The following is a 21,512-nucleotide window of genomic DNA, read 5'->3' on the forward strand; positions in this document are numbered from 1 at the left end:
CCGTTAATTTTAGAGCATGGTCCCAAGACACTTTTTTTTAAGTCTTCATGTGATACATGTGCCTACCAAATTTCATACATGTAGGTCAAACGTAGTGCTGGGGCTGCGATTTTGAATATTTGTAGAGGGCGCTATCGAGGCAATTTGAAAGGGTCAAGCCAAAAAGCCATATGAAATATTTATTTCCATCACCTATGACACCTGTGCAAAGTTCCAAGGCTTGTTGAGCATCCTAAGTCACAGAAAAAATAAGCTTCATTTTTCATGGCGAATGACACATTGCCACGGCAACAGCGTTTAACGACAACTCACAATATTCATGATGAAGCATTATCAATGTCTTACGGCTTAGCTTACCAAATTTGAGACTGATCTGGGCAACTTCCTAGTCGGAGTACATCAAAGTATAAAGCTTGTCATTTCCTTTTGCCAGTAGGTGGCGCTAAGACTTTGTGAAAATGTTGCCATGGAAATGTGCTCAGGCCTGGACCAGCATCATGCGTAACAAGTTTGGGGCAGATTGAATGAAGTACCTTGGAGTTACAACAACTTCCTCTTTCATGGCGAACAGCACGAAATGTGCGTGTCATGGGCGCCACATAAAACGAAGGTCGTTCAATGTCAGTAGACCATTTTAGTAACTTTTCATCATTAATGTCTTTAGATCATCTTGACCAAATTTGAAGTTGATCGTATAAATTCTGTGGGAGGAGTTTGTTAAAGTACAATGCCTGAAAACGATGAAAAGTGCCTAAAAATGCAAAGAAATGGGAGTATTACTGCATCGCCCCCTAGTGGTTGTATGGAATGAAAATTTGAGTGAATGTTACAGGACACAATGTGAACATATGCGACAGATTTCGTGAGGATAGGCCACATGGTTTTGAAGTTATATATATTGCTGTAGAAGGCCACGCCCCTATGAAATTCATTGGTCCATATATTCTTAATGCAATAAGATATCAACAAGATTTTCATAATATTTGATGATATAGATTCAATAATGATTCACATAAAATTTGGTACCAATCAGACCCAGGGTCTAGGAGAAGTGAATTATTTTTTTTTTTACAAAATTCAAAATGGCGGAATATTTTGGTAGGCGGAGCTTAGAATCCCAAGAGGATTTTTTTGTAGAACTCATTCAGTTGCTCATGTACGTAAAATTTTAAGTCATTTGGACATACGGGCTGTCGGGGCTTGCATTTCCAACTTCTAGGGGGCGCTCGCGAGCAATTTTGTCATGCTCGAGCATGGGACCCATAAAATATCAAATTTTCCCGCAATCCTGATATGCTTGCCAAATATGGGGATGTTGGAGACATGATAAAGCTTCATTCGAGAGAAAAATAATAATAATAATAATAATAATAATAATAATTCCTACAGTTTCAATAGGGACCTCGCGGCCCGACGTCGGTGCTCGAGCCCTAATTATTGTCAAACTAATAACAACACACTTACTGGATGATTTATACAAAATTCTGAAGATGCAGATATATATAGATGTATATTTAAGATATATTTTATTTGTCCTCAGTCAAACATTGGAGTCCACGTTCTGTTTGAAGGTATTTGTGCAGCGTGTCAGATAAAGACCAGTATTTGTATTATAACATGTTTAGAATTAGAAATCACAGGTTTCCAACAACTCCAGAGCCGTTCAGTCATCAATCCATCAACACACTTTATTATTGTTGATGAAACCGACAAGTTATTTTCATGATTTAATTAAAAGACTTAAAATCATTTAAATACTGTCTTTTACTGTTGCATTTAAATTATACACTACATTATATTTCTATAGTAATACAAAGTATCATTACTTCATCATAATATATACTATTCTGGTGTACAGTATAGTAGTACTTTACTACTAAACACTACTAATAACTCACTTCACCTGCACTATTGTTAATAAATTCATATATATTGTCACATGTTGTGCTGCTGCTGGCTGCTGGTGTAACACACAATCCTTCTCAACGCCATCACTGATTAAAGATTAATAATAACAGTTTATGCCTCAACACAACGGTTCAATGGTTTGATGAATCTATTCATAATTTGGTCAGTAAACAATAAAGCTGAGCAGAACAAACAGTTTAATCGCGATCATCATCCAACTCAGTCAACAACATGACAAACAAACAGACATTCAAGTACTGCAGTTTACAAACTGTCATTCACATTTTCACATGTAGTTACTTATATATTTATTTATTGTGAATGGACTTTTTAAATTGGTCATTTATCACATGACGTTTTCTTTCAGTCACAGTTCATTTACTCTCATTATTGCTCCCATACGTGTTCAAACAGTATGAACACCTGTTTCAACCTCGAGGCAGAACTCCAGATGTGAGACCCTGAACAGATGTGGTCCCTCGTCATCATCAGCTGGTCAACTACTGATGAAGAGGCTGAATCAGGTTAAAAACTCACAGGAACAAACTTCACCATTATGTCATCATCATAACTGTGACATTTATTCATTCTTCTACAAATGAACGCTCTGTACCTTTAGGTATTTATCTGATATTCTTATTCAGTGACGAGCCTCAATGCTCTCCAGAATCAGCAGTGTGAGAAATAAAAAATTATTTTCAGCGATGAAACAAAAGTCATCAAAAAAAAAACAAATTGTATATCAATTCATGTCATTTATCCAGAAAATAAAAGGCTAAAACACGTCTGGTTCCAGCTGGTCAACTGTGACGATTTGCTGGTTCTCTCTTGTTTTATATCATGACTTGAATTATTTTTGTTCTCTTTGAAAGAATAAACCACTGAGTCACAATGATCTTGGTCCTGCGTCAGATTTTACAAGCTGCAAATTCCTAAATAAAGGAAGTCTCTTACCAAATCACCACAAACATGGGAGTCAACGGGGTCCAGGGCTCGTTTTTGGTGGTTAACCCGACGATTAAAACAAGAAGTTTAAAGAGGTGACGTTGGTCTCCGGGAAACCGTGATGACATTTTAGAAAGTAAAGTATTTAATAGGTGCCGCCTACAGTTACATAACACGGTGTTTCTATTCTGCACTTCAGTGTTTAAATTGGGAAATGAATTCAATAAAAATCATGTTCAAATGATGCACAACGAATGATACCAAGACTTGCTACGTGATAGCAATAGGACGCATTCTAGTTCATGTTTTATCTCGAGATCACAGAATTACAAATATCAGTCGTGCAGTGAACAGCAGCGGTAGAAGTTTATTACAGAAGATGAGTTACTTGCCAACAAGGGAATGTTGTATTCTGACGTAATTCATTCAGATGATCTCTCCCCAGTGCATGAGAACGTATTATAGAGTCTAACCGGTTCCTTTGGTCAGCAGGTAGATGGCAGAGATGGTGATGGCGGTGGCGGTGTAGGTGAACATGGCGTTATAAAGAGTGTTTGTCCTGATCCGTTCTCCCAGAGTCCTCTGAGTCTCCTCCAGACGCCTCACCGCCGCCTCCGACTCCCACTGGTCCTCTCTCTCTGGTCTAACTGGTGGTTCTGGACTCACTGGTGCCACTAACTGCAGCTGAGCAGCCTGCGTGTCGACCTGCTCTCTGGTCTCCAGCAGCCTCCTCACCGCCGTCAACTCCCCCTCGACTCTACCGAGTCCTTGCTCCAGCTGTCCCAGTTGCGGCCGGAGGGACTCCAGAATGGACTCCGTCTTTTGGCTGCCGATCTGGAGGTCTTTCTTCAGGGCCGAGAGAGGCACCGTGGGCGAGTCCGGCGCGGGAGCCCTCTTGTCCTGAAGGACGACGTCGTCCCTCTGCGCGAAGGCGTCGTTCAGCGCGGCCCTGAGGCTGCCGATGAGCGTCCGGAGCGCGTCCTGCTGGGAGCGATGGTTTCCGGCCTGGACTCTCAGGGCTTCCTGCAGGCTCTCTGGACCCTTCTGAGCCTCCAGCAGGAGACTTTTCAGCTCCTACAGATGAGAGAGACGAGGGTAGATACAGATAAACTATCTATAAACGACTATGAGAAAGCGGTTGTGTACCTCCACAAACCAGTCAAGTTGCAGTTTACACCCAAAAGAAGTAGAGTAATTTTCTCATAGACTTCCATAGAATAGGACTTCTATACAACTAGCAGGTGTCGCCCCCTGCTGGTCAGTAGAGAGAATGCAAGTTTTAAGACACTTTCACTAGGCAGAACCGGAGGTTGCCGCCTAGTTATGACCCAAAATAGTGTTTTGTTCATCATACGTTTATCCTCAAGTCCAAGTGGATGTTTGTGCCAAATTTGAAGAAATTCCCTCCAGATGTTGCCGAGATATCGCATTCACGAGGATGGGGCGTAAATACGGACGGACAGACGTCCCAAAAACATAATAAAAAATAAAAGAAATCCTGTTAAAAGGTCAATAAATCGTAAAAAATCCCAGAGCCCAACGTGGCCTCTGAGTGTATCAAACAAGACATTTTGTCTCAGTGTTGTAGTTGAAAACGTTACAGTCAGTGGTGTCCCTCACCTGCAGGCGGACGCGGTTGATGTACGTGGACCCCATGACCCCGATCAGGGCCCCGAGCACCGAGCCGATGACGGACCAGTTCTTGGTGCGCTCGGCCCTCGTCCTCTCCTTCTCGTGGCTCTCCCGGACGCCTGCCGAGAACAGGTTGAACTTCTCCCTCTCCGAACCCTCGGAGTTCTCGTACGCTGTCCGGAGACGACGCTCCTCCTGTAGATAGAAGGGAAGGATGAGGGGGAGGTTCATTATAAGTTCAACCGATCCTTTATTACATGAACAGGCACGTTATCTAACAGATCTCTCTGACTGGAGTAATCACCAATAATATCACTGTAATGTACTTTAGCTGCTTTCACACCTAACTTTTCTGGTTTGCTTAGAACAAACTCAGGTCTTTTTGTCTCATTTTCATCCAAATGAATCAGACTGCAGGTGTGAGATCGCCCTCAGTGGTTTACTTTTATTGTTTCCATTTTTAACTGAGCTTACCTGCAGCAGTTTGTGCTCCTGCGTGGCCAGCTCCAGGTAGTGAGCCTCCTCCCTGGAGACCCGGTCCAGCCGGTCTCTGACCTCCTTCAGCCGGACTTGCAGGACCTCCAGGCTGCCGTGAGCCTCGCGCACCATCCCTCTGGCCACCATGAACGCCGCCTCGGCCTGGAACAAACACACAAACACATCAACACACACGTCTGAGACTCTACGGAGAACTCAAGAGTCTGCAGATCATTTTCACGGACTATAAACACACAGACACACACAAACACAGACACACACACACACGCATACACACACATACATACACGCACTCACACACACGAGGTTTCCTGCTTCTCACTGACCTCGGTGACTTTGGTCTGGGCCACGCGGACCTCGTTGAGGCCGACAAACTCCTCGTACCTCCCCCACCAGTAGTTGGCCGAGTTGGTGGCCGCCTGAGCCGACCTCTGACCCCACTGCCGCCCTAACTCACCCGCATGCTGGAGGAGGGAGAGAAACAGGGCCGTGTTTTTAATTTCAGCTTCGCAGCATCAGATGATAAATGTGTTTATTACTAAATCGTTTGCAGCTCTAATGCGTCGGCGGTTGTTGTTTGTTGTACCTGTAATGCAGCCAGAGCGCGCTCCTTCACCACCTCGGCTCCGCCCTTCCCATCAGGAGGGGTGGGGTCAGTGGGCGGAGGGGGCCCGGGCGGAGGTTGAGCGCTGTAGGTCCGGACCAGAGCGACTCTGCCGGGCTGAGATCCATGAAGAGGGAGGTGGGACAGACGGCAGTAGTCACGAGCACGGACGACAATCTGAGCTCCTCTGTACCTGTAAAGATACGGTGGTTAGGTCCGCCTCCTCTCAGTCAACTAGCCTCTTTCTTATTTCCAACAAACCTGTGAACACATTTCTGGTAAACACAAGACTTAAAGTGGTTCTTTTGTGAGATTCTTTGTGGAGAAACTCAGATAATTTACAGATAATTACAATCCCTCTTCGTCATTGTGGAGGTTTATGGTGTTTTGCCGGTTACACCTTCAGTCTATGTTCATATCTATGAGTTACATTCGTTGTCTTTTTCATTCTTCACAGTTCATTTTGTTTGTACGCCCTCTAGCGTTATAATGCAACGAGCAGCGAGTAGAGCATCAACCAGTATAAACAAAGTTTAAGTCGACTCAGAACTTCTTCCGACTGTCAATCATCAGCTTCTGTTCTTTAATTTAAAACCAGTCGATCAAATGCTGCTTTCCATTAACTTCGGAGTTAACGTTCCAGTACAACATGTTGGAAAACTGAATGGGGTTTGCTCCAGTCAGGTCAGCTGTTATTAAGTAATAGCAGCTGATGACAACAAGTTACGGCCGTGTTTTGGTCATACAAACACCGTAACAACATGTCCACAGAGGGGAGTTACTGTATGTGTGACTGATTTAATGAGACACATAAGGGTTGGTGGGGTGGGGCTTTCTCCCGAGTGTCATTGAGCATAAATACCTCATTGAGGATGGAAGCAGTCAGAAGAGCAACTTGAACTGTCAAAGCTTCACTTTCACTGCAGCAGCACATTCAACGCTGGAACGGACGTCTGTGAGGAAAACACAGTTCAAACATTTAAATGAGACGATTGATGAACCTTCATGATGTGAATGTTCACATCAGCCAGAGACGTGGTGTCTGTGTGACGAAGGGGTCCGAGTCCTTATCCGGATCCAGCTTCTCTTATTTCAGATACAATCTCAGAAATCCAGCTGGTTTGAATATTATTTAGATATTAAGGCTAATGACACCTACCGATCCATTACAATCAATCTTTAGTGGAAAGTGACTCTTAGATTTACTCAAGTAGTGTACTTAAGTACACTTTCTACAGCTACTCCACAAATATTGTACTTTCTTCATCTAAAAGTATACAAGTACAGCTATCTATTTTAGCAATCGTGTAGTCATTTTACAAGACAAATATTTAATTTTTTCATGTTTCCAGCTTCTCAAATGTGAAGAATTCCTTGTCTTTGCTTTAACTGAAATCATTTTAATGTATTTTTTGGACTGTTGGTTTGACAAAACAAACATTGTGGAGGATTCTGGGTAATTGTGATGGAAATCAATCAGCAGATGAATCCCAAATGAAAATAATCATTACTTAAGAGTTCCAAAAGAGCTCCACGTCAACCAATTATAAAAGCAAAATACTGCTGATTATACTTTTACTTATGTAACATTTTAAATACTTTCACTTACAGAATATATTCACAATGTGGGTCTGACTACTTCCTCCTCCTCTGTAGTTAACAAACAACACTTCTAATACCGACACAACAAAGTAATACTCAGACAGACTGGAGGAGGATGAAGTTTACAGGGGTTATTATCAATATAATAATAGTAATAAGTATAATTTAACATTACAAATACATTTTACTTCAAGGTTATCTGACTGTTCTGTTCACTTCCCTGCTTCATCACTAACACGATGCTAACATTTACCGGTAAACAGATGTTTTTAGTTATAAAAAGATAACTTTAATTCACATAAGTTAGAGAAATAAATATACCTGATTTCCTCAATGTTGTCGGCGCATACATGTTACATGGACGCAGTTTTTCTAGGCTAACTAGTTAGCATCCTGATGTCAAATGAAACAGCTACAGCTAAGTTTTCGTTCAGGCACATAACGGTCGTACTACTTCCGGTTGAGAGTTCATTGGGGTCCTGACAGCGCGGATTAGAAATACAGCAAAAAAAAAACCAACCACTTTATTTCTTTCCTTCAAACCAGTGAGACCAGTTAGAAAGATGTCGAGCAGAGAAGGTGAGACGTCGTTTTTATCTCAGTTATCATCTTTAAATATCTATGACTAAACGTCACTAAACGCACCGCAGCGTGTGTTAACGGGGGGATTAGCTATCGCGAGCTAAAGCGTGCTGAAACGTGACGATCTTTCACCAAACTACACTCAAAATATGACACATCTAGTTGTTTTTGTGAAATACACGCATAAAGAAGACAGTGTTTCTAGATCATACGAGTCATTGCGATCGTCTGCGACATTCGGCTTAATAATATTTATTTAGCTGACGTTTATTCTAATGCGGTATATTAGGCTTCTGTGTGCAGCGGTTTCATTTTACTTAAAGTAGATCTTCTCCAAGTATAAGTACGCTGTTGTCAGATTTATCAAAGGAGCAAACAAAGACGCGTTCATGTCTATATTTCTATTTGAGCTGATGTACAATTTATTCTCTTTTTGTCCAAAGGAGGCAAAAAGAAACCGCTGAAGGCGCCCAAGAAACAGTCCAAGGAAATGGATGAAGTAAGTGTCCTCTCGGACTCTACCATTATTAATTATCAGCTAGTTAAAACACTATTTATTGTGTTTACGTTACACATTGAATGTATTCTTTAAGCAATGACCATCTGCATGTCCCAAAGTCAGTGTTTGTATTCCTTAATCTTCATTTTAAAGTCTGCACAGCTGTTTTCATTTTTCATATATTTGTTTTACAAATGATATATATATATCTCTCTCTCTCTCTCTCTCTCTCTCTCTCTCTCTCTATTTTACTTTGTATATTGACCATTATGCACCACAACGTCAAGGCAAATTTCTTGTAAAAGCTAAATACGTTTATGATTTCTAATTGTTTAGTCCACGACTAAACGAGAAATCATTATTGATGGTGATTTCAGAGGAGACACAGACACGCACAGAGAGAGACACCAACATGGAGAGAGAGGGGGGAGAGAGAGAGGGAGGGGGGGAGGGGGAGAGACAGACAGACAGACCTTCCAATGTTAGCCGAGTATCTGTTTGAAAATGAAGCAACGTTGCTTTTTGTTTTTTCGACTCTGTAAACATGGGATTCTTCTTTGGAGCTTTTTGTTGTTTTTAATCCTTTCATAACTAAATGTTAGTTGCATCCCAAACTAAAGAGCAACATAAACAGGAAGTGTTATCGTGGCGAGAGTTCAGTCAAAGGATTGTGACCGACTGTGTGTCTGCAGGATGACGTCGCCTTCAAGCAGAAGCAAAAGGACGACCAGAAGGCGATGGACGCACTGAAGACCAAAGCTTCAGGGAAAGGACCTCTAGGTGAGACCAAAGAACACGTCACGGTGCAACAGACTGTGACTCAATACGCACAAGAGTTAAACTGCTCTATGACAGCGGTTAACGGTAGTACTGCTGTAGATACCTTTGGCTTCGGTACTGGTGGAAAGTACTTTAATGGAGTATTTCTATCTTATGCTACTTTACAGCCTATACTTCTACTCCACTACATATGTTCGACAGCATTAGTTACTTTACAGATAAAGATTATTAATACAAAATACAAATACAATTAACATATTAATCATGTGTTATTATAGATTAAGCAACACAGCAGCGTATATGTATATGTATATAATTTTTTTTTTGTTAAAATTAACTCCTCCAGCTGCAACATTAATGCATCAATATTTATAATCCTAAAATACATATTTTTCTGCATAATGAGTACTTTTACTGTTGGTACTGTACTCTAACATATATTTTAATACTAGTACTTTTACTAAAGTAAAACTTTGAATGCATAACTTTTACTTTGTACCTTTACGTGGTGTTGCTACTTGGCTGACCAATTAAACCTCTAATATGTAATTATTCATATTAATTCATAGTCTGCGTTTCAGTTATAAACGTTTGTGTTTTCTCTCTCCAGGGAGCAGTGGCATCAAGAAATCGGGCAAGAAGTAAGAAGAGCAGAATGTGCCGACGATGTTTCTCTGCTGCCCGGCTTCTCTCCCCGAGTCTGAGATGTTTGTTTCTGGCTGAGAAGACTCCGGTGTGCGTTTCTCTCTGTCACACCTGAACCCCGTCAAACCATCAACCCCGCCCTGGCGTTGACCTCCTCTAGCCAGAGAATATATCTGTTCACGCATCAATAATTATGTTTCACGCCGTGACGTTTGAACAAACGTCTTCAAACCCACTTTAGAAATGAGGGTCTGCAGTTTATGATTTCACCGTGTTTAGTTGTGTGTTCATGTAAAATCCCCCCCCAGTTCTTTTTCCCCCCGATTATTGTTGTATTGTAAGGGGAGAGATACTAACAAAGTTTTTTGTATTTACGGTTTGTTTTATTTCTGTAATTGGAAAAAAATCGGAAGAATGTAAACCATAAAACAATGTTTAAAATAACACGTGATCAAGTTTTTATTTTAAACCTCAAGTTATTAACTGTTTCAGGCATTAAATCAATAGTTTGCTTTGGTGTTTTTCAGTGACTAGAGATATAAATCAGCATTTCTAGATGTTAATTTAGAGAAATGCATTTTTGTGAACTATCCGCTGTCATGAAACTGTTTCAAAGGTAGTTATACGTTCAATCTGCTCTTCTTGAGGCCAAACAAACTCTTCTTTCCTGATGACACATTTGCAAAGAACATTGTGAGACTTCCCTTGACTCCATGTTCATATCATCTAACTGGCACATTGAGCAGAGATATGAATAAGTGTAAGCTTTTCACAATGTTATCTTCTGTCACAAGGACAGACTACTGTTTTATGGGCAGAAAGAACCATGAATGAGATGGAAGTGAACCCAGCCCACTGATGCACGCAGAGTAGTTTCAGGTATAAGTGAGAGTTCTAAAACTCCGGCCTACTAGAACCTGCTCCAGCCAGTTCTAATCCTCTGCCAAGCCTTCTACCCGGATCCCTTTTACCATCACCAGCCAGACTCCATCTCACCCAACGGTAGACGGATAAATAATTTCACAACTCGCAGTTCCTGGAGGCCTTTGTGTTTTTGGTAAAACTGTTCCTTTTCACAAAAACTTCGTGACACAATATTTCAGAAAAATATTACTAGAACAGCCATTTTTCAAAACGTTTTACAAAACACGTCAGCAAATAAGAAAACGGGGGGGTCAGCATAACCAGAACAGAATGCTAGTTTACATCCTGCAAGCTGCGCCCTGATGCTGTAGAACATCCTGGTATTTCTGACGTACTATGAGGACACGCTAAATCTTTCTCTCACGTACTCAATACGTTAGTAGGGTATTGGAACGTACAGCTAGTCTGTGACGAACAGGAGGAGGATACTTCTCTTTGGATTTCCGGTAGACTGCCTCTCACAGGTCAGGATAACATCAAATAAAACGTTTCAGTCATCACTGGCGTCTGAAGAGTTTCACTGAAGATGCTGCAGCATCCGCTGCTGGATTTTGGACCAAATGAGTAATGGAGTATGTACTAGTCAAGTGAAGGCACCGACTTCATAGCGCCCAAACCTGTCGGGTCACACTTAGTTTGTGCTGAGAATCAAATATAGAAGAATCAGTCAAAGAATGTACGTAACAAATAAGCCAGTTTTAATATATTTCAACAAGACAGACAACTCGATAGCTTCATTCAGTCAAAACACGAACTGAGAAGAGTTCTTCTAGGTGAGGTAAGGAGGTACAGTGCACTGTAGTGGTTCTATAGGTGGTGATGGGGTTAGAGTAGGAGTTCATTGTTCTGTTGCAGGTGTTTTTGGCTTCCTGAGTTTTAAAGTTCATCTCTGCGTTTCATGCTGGCCATCTTCAGCCGGAGCATCTGGATCTCCAGGCCGAGCTTCTCCCTCTTCAGCAGCAGGTTTCCTCTCTCCAGCTCCAGCAGATCCTCTTCCTCCTCCACGAGCCGCAGCGGCGGCGTCGACTTATGCGACAGTTCAAGATCTGCATGGAAAAAACCCGCATAATCCACTGAGTCCTGCAGCCATACAAACACAGGTTAGGAATATATTCTGGGTAAATTATTTACTTTCTGGCAGAGATCAATTCCACTCTTTCAATATGTAAAACACAATGCTACAGCGAGCCGCCGGTTAGCTTAGCATAACGACTAGACACAGGGAAGCCTGTCTCTGGCAACTCTAAAGCTAATTTATTACATATTTTTTTATTTCATCACAAAAAACCCAGTTAGATGGAAAATTGTCATTTTTATATCTCACCACAGATATCAGTAACTGAAAAAAGGATTCCACAAGATAGTACTGGAACCAGCAACTCAACATTTGAATACAGGCTTGATCTCTTATATTTTTTAATTTAGCATCTCTACAAGGTATTTATCTAATAAATATGAAACTGAAGTGATGTCCAATGAATTGGTCAGTTGTCTCTAAAATAAAAACCAAACAGAAACAATAGTTTTGTAAAAAAAAGTCTCCCCTTATTTTTGTGATGGGAGTATGTTTGTGTTGGAGGTTTAGCATCCTTTTACATGAACTAAATATCGATTGTGTACTTATTGTTAATAGTAGTAGTAGTACATAATAAGAATGAGTATAATTGTGCTGGTTACCATCATCTTCCTGTGCTCCGCTAGTCGTGGACTTCAGCTCCACCTCCACAGGGTAATGGTCGCTCACCTTCAGAGTCTGAAAAACATTAGTTTTTGTTAAGCTAAAACATTTTCATGCTCCCCAGAAGATCATTCTACCGTGTAAAGAGTAATGGTTTTTATCAGCACTGGTATATTAACCACATAAACACAATTAAAATAATAATAAGTACATGCTGCTGGTGCTCCATAATAAAGGAGAAAACAAACTGCAGGTGTGATAAAAACCTTTAGGTTCTTAACAACAACACAATAATTCATTTCAGGCCTGCCTGTTCTTCGCTGAGTCTATATGCCTTCTGGAAGTTGAAAGGTTTGGCAGAGTTCGGTACGACAGCTTGGACCATGGCATCTCCGTAAACCACTATCCTGCAGAGAGACAGTGAGTATTTTACTCATATTACCCAAGTTATACTTTATTCTCCCTTAAATGGAAACTCGTCTTGGAGCAGCCATTAAAAAAACAAAAACGGTTAGATATAGATACATAAATACAAAAACTATGAACAAATTAATCTAGACCCACAAAACAGTAACATTTAAGCAAACAAACAAAACTTAGAAGAAAACATTTAAAAACACAACATTGAAAAGTAAAATTTTTTGTAACCGTTACTTTTTATTTCAGCCAATTTAAAGAAATAGTTTGACAGTTTTGGGAAACATTCTTTTGCTGAAACTTAAATGAAAAGATACAAATGTCCATTATATTTGAAGCTACACCCAGCAGCCAGTTAGCTTAGCATAAAGACTGGTAACAGGAGGAAATAGCTAGCCTGGCTGTGTTAAACTGTTCTACTCTTTGTGCTAAGCTAAGTTAACTGCTCATAATAACTAAGCACAGTATTATTATTTGTTTTAAGTGGTACCCTGTGGAGCCAATTCTAGCTACTGTACTTTAGACAGTATATATATATAACATTCAGATAACCACCGCTTTTGAGCTGTGCGTTTGTGTGCGTACCTGTCGTATGTGTGGTCATTTCGGTTGCTCGCCGTGGTGTCGACGTCGTCTCCAATCAGCCAGTGGAAGTTCTTGTCCATACGGATACGGATACCCTTCATCTCACTCCTGGAGACGTACGAGCCGTCCGCGTTGAAGTCGCCCAGGATCATCACGTTCTGGAGAACAGAGGCCCGATGTCAAGTTAAATACATTGTTCTTTGGATTAATTATTAAAGAGTTGTACATTTTCTGACAGGTAAAGCATTTTAACTTTATTTTCACGTCTTTGCTGTCAGAAATTTGACGACAGACGCTATTATTATTATTATTATTATTCATACTGTCAGTTTGGTTGAGTTTGCATTCAGTTGCAGAAGCTGAATGTTTCAGACATTTATCCGTTACTTTAAAATATTTCAACCAATCACCCAATGCCACTGCTGCCATATTTCCATTATTTTAACTATTGCAATGACTTATATACTAACCTATTTCAACTGTTTGGCCATTACTTTAAGCTATTTTAACTCTTTATCCATTACTTTTATCCAACTATTTGTAGCGAACAAAATCTAATTTTAATCCACCACTTTAAGCTAACGACTAATTGTTTATCCACCACTTTTAGCTACCGATTTAAACCTTTTTATTTTATGTATTTTTGTGAAATAAGTCCAGCTACTCCACCCCCTGTGATACTGGAAGCTCTGTTTGTGAATCACTGAATTAGCATATTGTTTGTATTGTATTGGTAAATCCGTCATCGCAGCAGTCAGCGTATTAATCCCGTCGTGTCCTCACGTCGGTCCTCCACTTCTTCTTGATGTGCTGGAAGACATCGTAGAGCTCGTCCAACTCCTTCTCCGAGTCATCTGGTTTGGTGTGAACTGGGATCATTACCAGGTCCTTCAGCACTGTAGTGGGCACGCACACACACACACACACACACACATTACACATCGATTAGAGTTACACCAAACCTAAACCCAAGTCCAAATCCTAAACAGGGTTAAGTCTGTCTCATACGAGTAACACACTGATGAGAGGCCTAACCAGCATCCTTTTAATATCTTGCTTTAAGTTATTTTAAATTTAGAGGACTTTTATATTATTGTACCTCTGCCCCTGAACCACCAGCTACACGTAAGGATGTAGAACTGCTCTTTTCTACCTGTATTGAGGCATCTGAATCGCAGGATGTAAGGATCTCTAGCGAAAATGTCTCCTCCCTCGGCCACCTGGTCATCAAACTGATAGGAGCCCACCAAGTCAACCAAGTCATCCCTACACACACACACACACACACACACACACACACACACGTTGATCAATACATTGTATTTTGATTATGCAGCTTCAGAACGATCAGCTGAGTAGGTTTCTGTCCCTGCAATCAGAGGTATAAATAGACGAGGGATATGCTGCTCTGTTGGGAATGAATTAAAAAGACCAGGACAATGAAAAGTGTGGCAGCTCAAATGATCAATATTCATCCGCTACTGTTCAGAGGCTTAATGTAAAGCTTATCAAGCGTTAACCATGTATGAAGATCAGGAATGTCTTTGACTGAACTGCTGTATAGGTTTAGGAATCCGCTGCAGGTGAACACTCACCTGTACAGGAACATGAACTGCTCCTTGTAGCGTGTTCGGCCCAGGCGACTGCTGATCTTCAGGGTGTAGTGATGCTTCCTGTTGGCTCTAGACAGACATACAGATGTTAATATGATCTCCCCTTACATAGCTTCAAAGTTAGATCAAACAGATTTACTTTTCTGTATCTGCTTGGCTCCATTCCACATCTAATTCAAATCTAGCATTTCTAACACACGGCCGTGAAATTTGGTTCCGATCTTTGGTGATCACTTTATTTTTCGTCAATTTTAATTTGACCAATACTTCGGTTTTTGACCAAAATGAATGAGATTCCCATCAGCCTCTGTATTTTGGGTTTATTGCTTCACACTAAACTGGTTTTGCATTGTCATTGTGAAAATGTTAGCATCCTAAAATCAGCTTTTTGGCCATTTTGCCAATCATCCGCCTCATTGAGCCACTTGGCTCTGTTGATCTTGACTCTTCTTCATGTTTTTATGTTTGCAGTTGCAGGAAAATTCAAGGCTGAGGAAATGACTTCCTGATCTAATACATAGCCTGTATATACTGTAAGAAGTGGACGTACTTGTTGTGACGTCACCTGTTGGTTTGTGGACTGCGGTTTTGAAGCCTCGAGTTAATCATTTTGGCCGTCGCCATCTTGGCTTTTTGCAACCAGTGAACGGAAGTTACCATATTAGTCAATCACAAGGTAGCCCCGCCCTAAAGCATCCCCTGCTTTATGGTCTGTGTGACTCTAAATGGACCATAATGTACTAAATGAACATCATGCTGTATTGAAGAAGACTTGAAACTAGAGATTGAGACCATAAACTCATGTTTACAATGTTTACTGAGGTAATAAATCAAGAGAGAAGTAGAGTCATTTTCTCATAGACTTCTATACGACCAGAGGAGTCGCCCCCTGGTGGTCAGTAGAGAGAATGCAGCTTTAACGCACTGTTGCCGTCTGATATAATAATAATACAATTACAGAAAGAAAGCTGGCACTCACTTGTTGAGTGCATCCAGGAAGGTTTTTACAGAATCTCCACTGATGTCCACCACCTCCAGGATCACAATGATGTCATATCGCGACACGACCTGGGGACACACACATGTATTTCTTCATGTAAAAAGAAACATTTTAATTAGAGCAGCTGACATGTGGAAAGTCCTTTCCTGTTTTGTAAAATGTGTTTGTTTTCACACTGGTCATTGTTACCTTTATCAGGATATTGAGGACATCTGTGTCTGACACTTTGCTCCTTCCAAACTTCTGGACGTTAAACGATGCTATCTTCATGGTGGCTGCAGAGAGAAAACAAGAAAACATAAAGAAGAGACAGACAGGAAGAGAAGTGAGATATTATTAGCATTGTTTTTGTTTCTGAACATGCACAGGCATGTGTGGAATTACTGTGTGTGTGTGTGTGTGTGTGTGTGTGTGTGTCTCAACAGCAGCTGCGTCACTTAAAGCCTGGCGTCTCATTCAACTAGCTGAGGCCCAGGTAACAAAACATTGTAGAGACAGAAAAATATTAAAATAAAACAAAATACTGTTGGGACCAAGTTTCATGAGTCTGACTTCATACATAATGTGTTTTTAAATCTTTATTTATTCAAGAAAGTAACAAAAAAACCTCACAAATATTTCATGAAAACAAAAAAAAACATGAACACGATGAAATAAGAACATTAAAAGAAAAATTGTATTCATGTTAATTCAATTACATCCATAAATTGTAAAAGTATAACTGAAACATGTGTCATTGATACCTCATCCATACAATGAAAATACACTGTTATCAACTATTTGTTATTATGGCTACAATCTATTAGGTTTACATTTATTCTACCAGGAAAAGAATAACAAACAGAAGATGAACATCTGTAGAGCTGGAACGATGACAGAAAACGTATTTTGATTATTCAAATCATTGTTGAAGCAAAACTATTTTTAGTTCCAGCCTTAAAGTGGAATATTTCTTTGAGTTTAGGACGGTTTCTTTTTGGACAAAGCAAGCAATTGTAACATGAACATGACAGATTCATATAGAATGAAAACAATAGATGCAAAAGAAAACATCCACAGATACATATAGTAGTAGTGGAGGAGCTTTTTAAATCTCACTTTATCAGCTTTTTGCTAAAAAGTCCATGTTAACAGCGTTACAGTGACTGATATAGCAGCCTCCTAAAGAGATCAATCCTTCAACAGAAATGATTTAATAAAATAAACTCATTAAAATCCTTTTTGTTTTACATCACCACCAACCAGGCAGCAGCACGTCCACATACAGCATTACGCAACAACAGCCAGGGGACAATGTCTCACCACAGGAAGTTATTGGGCTATAAATGTAATGTAATTAAGGGTTTGGACTTGTAATCACTGCTGTCGGTCAAAGAGGACAAACCTCTTTCAGTAGATCTCACACACAGCCGGCAGTAAACATCAGCTCAACCTGTTTGTTTTTAACAGCTGTGACATCGACTGTGTTTGACTCATCATGGCTGAATGTGGAGCTGGAGCTGAACTACCACAGAGGAGGTTTAGAGTACTTTGCCAAGTATTTATTAACTTAACTAATTCATTAACTGCAACTACGTTTAAGTACTTGCATGAACTGGTAAATATCTTATTGGTACCCGATTCATACAATACAATGACTCTGTCAATCCCCAGCTGTGTTTCAGTTATTCTTTATTATGACTACACTATAAGGAAGTCCTGTCATAAATGGATTAAGTTTAAGATTTTTTTTCTTCAGATCTACTAAGAATAATAAACAGAAGACAGATAAAATAAGAGAAACGTCAATAATGATGAAACGATTGGAAACCAAAAAGGTATCTGGTAATATTTGCGTTTTTTTTCACTTTAGGCTCTGGGAAACAAGCATTTTACACGATTCTCTGACATGTTATACGTATTTAACTGTTCCCTCAGAGAAACATGAGAATAGAGTTTAACTGGTCGTTGTGGTTCGACAGGTGAGTAACCTCTAAATCTTTTGTAAAGTGTTGTGGAGGTTGTCCAACTTGTCTTGTTATTCAGTCAGGCGATCAGTGGAAACACGCGCGCACACACACACACACACACACACACACACACACACACACACACACACTTTGGTTTCCTCAGAACACACAATGACGTCTTTGAAAACACTGCGATCAGATATCGTTGTTGCCATGAAGAGTTTTACCTCGTATGAAACTTAAAGACGGTGGCAGCAGTCAGTTTCTACCTGCTGGTGACGTCCTGTCTGCTCTCAACAGGGGCGTCGTTACGCCTATTTTAGGGGGGCTGAAGCCCCCCTAAAATGTTCTTCAGCCCCCCCAAATAATTTGGCATTATTGGATTTAAAAAAAAAAAAGAAAAGAAAAAAAATATATATTATTTTGGTGATGTCATTAAATTAAACTATTGTTTCTCACATGGACAAGTTATTTATAACTAACATGCTACATATGTGCGTGCGTTCTGGTTTGTATGTTTTCTCCCCCTTCAAATTACAATCCAACAGCCTGTCATCATACTTAACGATATAAGGTTGACACTGTCAGGTCCATTCTCCATCCATTGTGTGCGGTCCCTTTAAGAATTAGGATTTGGGAGTGACGCGGATATGAAAGCTAGTTTATCCGTCTTTCCTTTACAAGCAGGAAAATTATTTCTCTCTTTATTTGAGAAAAGTTCATATTTGTGTTGTCAAATTTCACTATGACCCTAAAATTCTGTCTCTTGTGTCATCATATACTGAATGCAAGCAAAATCACACTCTCTCTGATTGAACCAATCTATGAACTGTCTGAAACAATGGATATCTGCGGCCCCAAATGGGCCCCAAAAAAAATTGCCAAGCGCTACGAGTGCAAACATGCCGCTGCCCTTGGGGCTAAGCCCCCCCCTTTCTTTGAATCCTAGAAACGCCCCTGGCTCTCACTATAAAACCCATAAGATCCTTTACTGCAGTAAAAGTACTAATACCACACTGTGAAAAATACTCCACTACAAGTCCTGAATGCAAAACCTCAAGTAAAAGTACGAAGCTTTAAGCATTAAAAGAATACGTACTCATTGTGCAGGAAAATGTTCCCAGTAAGTGTTTTAATGTAACTGCAGCATTAATGTGTACGTTTCATTTTAACTCCTTTGTATCCTGTTGGCGGTTCATTCTACATCAATGCATCTTATTATTTATGATCATCACATGTTCCGGTGAGAACCACGCATCTCTAAAAAGAACAAACAGCCTGTTATCAGCTTTGAGACGATGCATTGTCCAGGTGATCCAAGAGGCTTTTTAAAGAGTTTAGTTAGTTTAAGATGTCCGAGGATTTTCTCAACACATGAAGGAAACACTTCATCCTTCAGTTTATCACAAACATTCACTTTTTACTGGACAGGAAGGTCCAGTAAAAAAAGTAACTAAAGCGGTTAGACAAATGCTCAAGTAAAGCAGAAGTACCTCAAATTTGTACAGAAGTACTACTTTAGTAAATGTGTGCTTACTGCTGATGCTTGTTTGTGTTTACTTCAGTCAGATTTTGCTTTTACGCAGCCAGTTGTTCTATTGTAGTTTTAGCATGTTAACTTAAGGATTTGAGTAATGATCCAACAAAAACATGAAACCAAGTGAACTCCCTGTTCCTCACATCTGCGCTGCCTCGACTGATTCTTCCACCTGTTGATTTATGGCCTACAGCTGTTTCATTGTCTAAAAGACTTGTAAAGCCTCTCAAGTATTCAGCTGAGCGTGAGGAAAACAAAACAACAAGTTGTTTCTCACCTGCAGGAGGAGGAGACTCTGCTTTGACCCTTTTAGATCCGATTTGTTTATCCCCAATAAGGATTAAATAAAGTGAAAGAAGAGGAAAGGAAACCTTGTGGACTTCACAGTGAAAAGCTCTTAGATCTAAAGTCACTGCAGAGGAGGTAAAGCATTTCATATAAAGTGACCACAGGCAACGTGATTGGTCGAAAGCTAACCAATAGCAGAAGCTGGAATGAGAGAGAGAAAACAAAACAAATGTCCCACCCTTCAAATGTTTTCATGTTGTGTGTAAAAAAAAGTGTGTGTGAGTGAGTGTGTGTGAGAGAGAGAGATTTCATCTGGTCTTTATCATCTATAAAAAAAACAAAAGAAACCAGAAGTAAAATGCACTAAAATGTGTGAGAGACGACGTTTGTCTCATCTTTGTGGCTCAGCAGAGGTATGTGTGATATTGTTTGTATGTTTGTGCCCTACATTCACATAAACAAAATATGATATAATAAATGCTTGTATGGTGTTTTAGGTCATCAAACCGCACATTTAATTAAAAAAAATACTGATTCAAACAGAGTTGTGTGACGGATTTCTCTCTGGAATTAAGTTGGGGTGTTCTCACAGTTATTAAAAACATGTGCTTTGCTTTAAGATTGTTTTTATGTTCCATTTCTCAGACGACGAGACATGAAAAATAAACGACACACAGAGCCTGAACATGAACATGCCGTCACCGATGGCCACTGAGCTCCAGGAGTCTGTTATCATTCATTTTAAATTTGAATGTATGCTTCCTCCATATAGAGCAAAAGAGAACACACGTTTGGTTAATATTTACCAAAATAATCACCATAATTGCAGCATGATACACTGTGTGTGGTGTGTGTGTGTGTGTGTATGTGTGTGTGTGTGTGTGGGGTACTTGTCCGGTGTGCTGTGTATTTATATTATTAGATCAGTTATGTGTTCATGACTTTTGGTGGCAACTGGTAAAGGTGGGGCTAATTTCAATTACTTCATGGTGGTGATTGGTAGATGGTAAAGCTCCTCACGGGATCAATACAGTTTATTCTCCAGCGGAGACACTGCAGGGGAATGTGGTGAAAGAAAATATTTTTAAAAATCAAATAGATATCATGCATGCAACATACCCAGTTAATTACTTGCATTAAGGTTTTCTAAAATGTTTAAACATGACAAATGTGCAGATGAAGAGTTATCTAATGGCAACTTTTGGTGAATGTGTGAAACCAATAGATGGATTTTTGTGACTATTTCATGAGCTGCCATGATACTGAGGTAAGTAAGTGAGTAAGTCAAATGTATTTATAAAGCGCTTTTCACAGACATTAGTCACAAAGTGCTTAACGAGCAGAATTACAAACAAAAAAGCACAATGTGAACATATAAGGGCCAATAATTTATATTAAAATGCACAAAAACACAAACGTAACACGGTTACTCTACTGAGTGCCTGTTAGTACAGTATAACCGGTTTATGCTCTATTTACATAATTCATGGTTTCTATTAGTCCTGATTTCTTCTTCACTCCCCTTAGTGACCCCTCACAACGTTTTGTACCGTATTGTTTTGTATTTAATGTGTTTGTTTGTGTTTTTCTGTGTTTTAAAACCATGCCGTCCCTGCTGAAGACTTCCGAACAGAACACTTTTGATATTGTTTTACACCAAACTTCTTGTTGTGACCTGTGATAGTGGAAAGCAAAGAAAAAGCGTATTTGGTTTCATGTGTGTTTTTATATTTACACAGAAACACAGACGGCCAGCAAGACGCGACTCGTCGTGTTATCTTAGCGCTCTTCCCACGAATGGTATGTGGACAATGAGGCAGTGTGAC

General features: G+C 40.0%; 3 protein-coding genes across 5 annotated transcripts; 1 reads left to right on the forward strand and 2 right to left on the reverse strand.

The window, feature by feature from the left end:
* Positions 1-1,807: 1,807 nt before the first annotated feature.
* Positions 1,808-7,612, reverse strand: ccdc51 (coiled-coil domain containing 51). The gene is made up of 7 exons (XM_031848993.1): positions 7,511-7,612; positions 6,450-6,540; positions 5,570-5,780; positions 5,310-5,447; positions 4,960-5,124; positions 4,474-4,680; positions 1,808-3,927 (listed from the first exon to the last, which is right to left on the reverse strand). The coding sequence occupies exons 2-7, from the start codon at positions 6,452-6,454 to the stop codon at positions 3,322-3,324; spliced, it is 1,332 nt and encodes a 443-aa protein (XP_031704853.1). The 5' UTR covers positions 6,455-6,540; positions 7,511-7,612; the 3' UTR covers positions 1,808-3,321.
* Positions 7,613-7,645: 33 nt separating this feature from the next.
* tma7 (translation machinery associated 7 homolog) lies at positions 7,646-10,139 on the forward strand. Its single transcript, XM_031848016.1, has 4 exons — positions 7,646-7,768; positions 8,215-8,270; positions 8,963-9,050; positions 9,661-10,139. The coding sequence occupies exons 1-4, from the start codon at positions 7,753-7,755 to the stop codon at positions 9,693-9,695; spliced, it is 195 nt and encodes a 64-aa protein (XP_031703876.1). The 5' UTR covers positions 7,646-7,752; the 3' UTR covers positions 9,696-10,139.
* An 868-nt stretch (positions 10,140-11,007) lies between these two features.
* On the reverse strand, positions 11,008-19,791 carry dnase1l4.1 (deoxyribonuclease 1 like 4, tandem duplicate 1). Of its 3 annotated transcripts, XM_031847969.1 has the most exons (10): positions 19,676-19,791; positions 16,102-16,187; positions 15,892-15,980; positions 14,895-14,981; positions 14,453-14,565; positions 14,083-14,195; positions 13,300-13,457; positions 12,608-12,704; positions 12,297-12,372; positions 11,008-11,665 (listed from the first exon to the last, which is right to left on the reverse strand). In XM_031847969.1, exons 2-10 carry the CDS (start codon positions 16,180-16,182, stop codon positions 11,496-11,498), a joined length of 984 nt encoding a protein of 327 aa, XP_031703829.1. In that variant the 5' UTR covers positions 16,183-16,187; positions 19,676-19,791; the 3' UTR covers positions 11,008-11,495. The 3 variants fall into 3 exon arrangements, with proteins under 3 accessions (XP_031703829.1, XP_031703821.1, XP_031703839.1); XM_031847961.1 differs by lacking the exon at positions 11,008-11,665 and having other exon boundaries at positions 11,708-12,372; XM_031847979.1 differs by lacking the exons at positions 11,008-11,665; positions 19,676-19,791 and having other exon boundaries at positions 11,708-12,372; positions 15,892-16,002; positions 16,102-16,181.
* Between the last annotated feature and the right edge of the window lie 1,721 nt (positions 19,792-21,512).

This window comes from Anarrhichthys ocellatus, unplaced genomic scaffold, assembly GCF_004355925.1.
Source record: "Anarrhichthys ocellatus isolate YVR2014 unplaced genomic scaffold, GSC_Weel_1.0 scaffold1, whole genome shotgun sequence".
NCBI lineage: Eukaryota > Metazoa > Chordata > Actinopteri > Perciformes > Anarhichadidae > Anarrhichthys > Anarrhichthys ocellatus.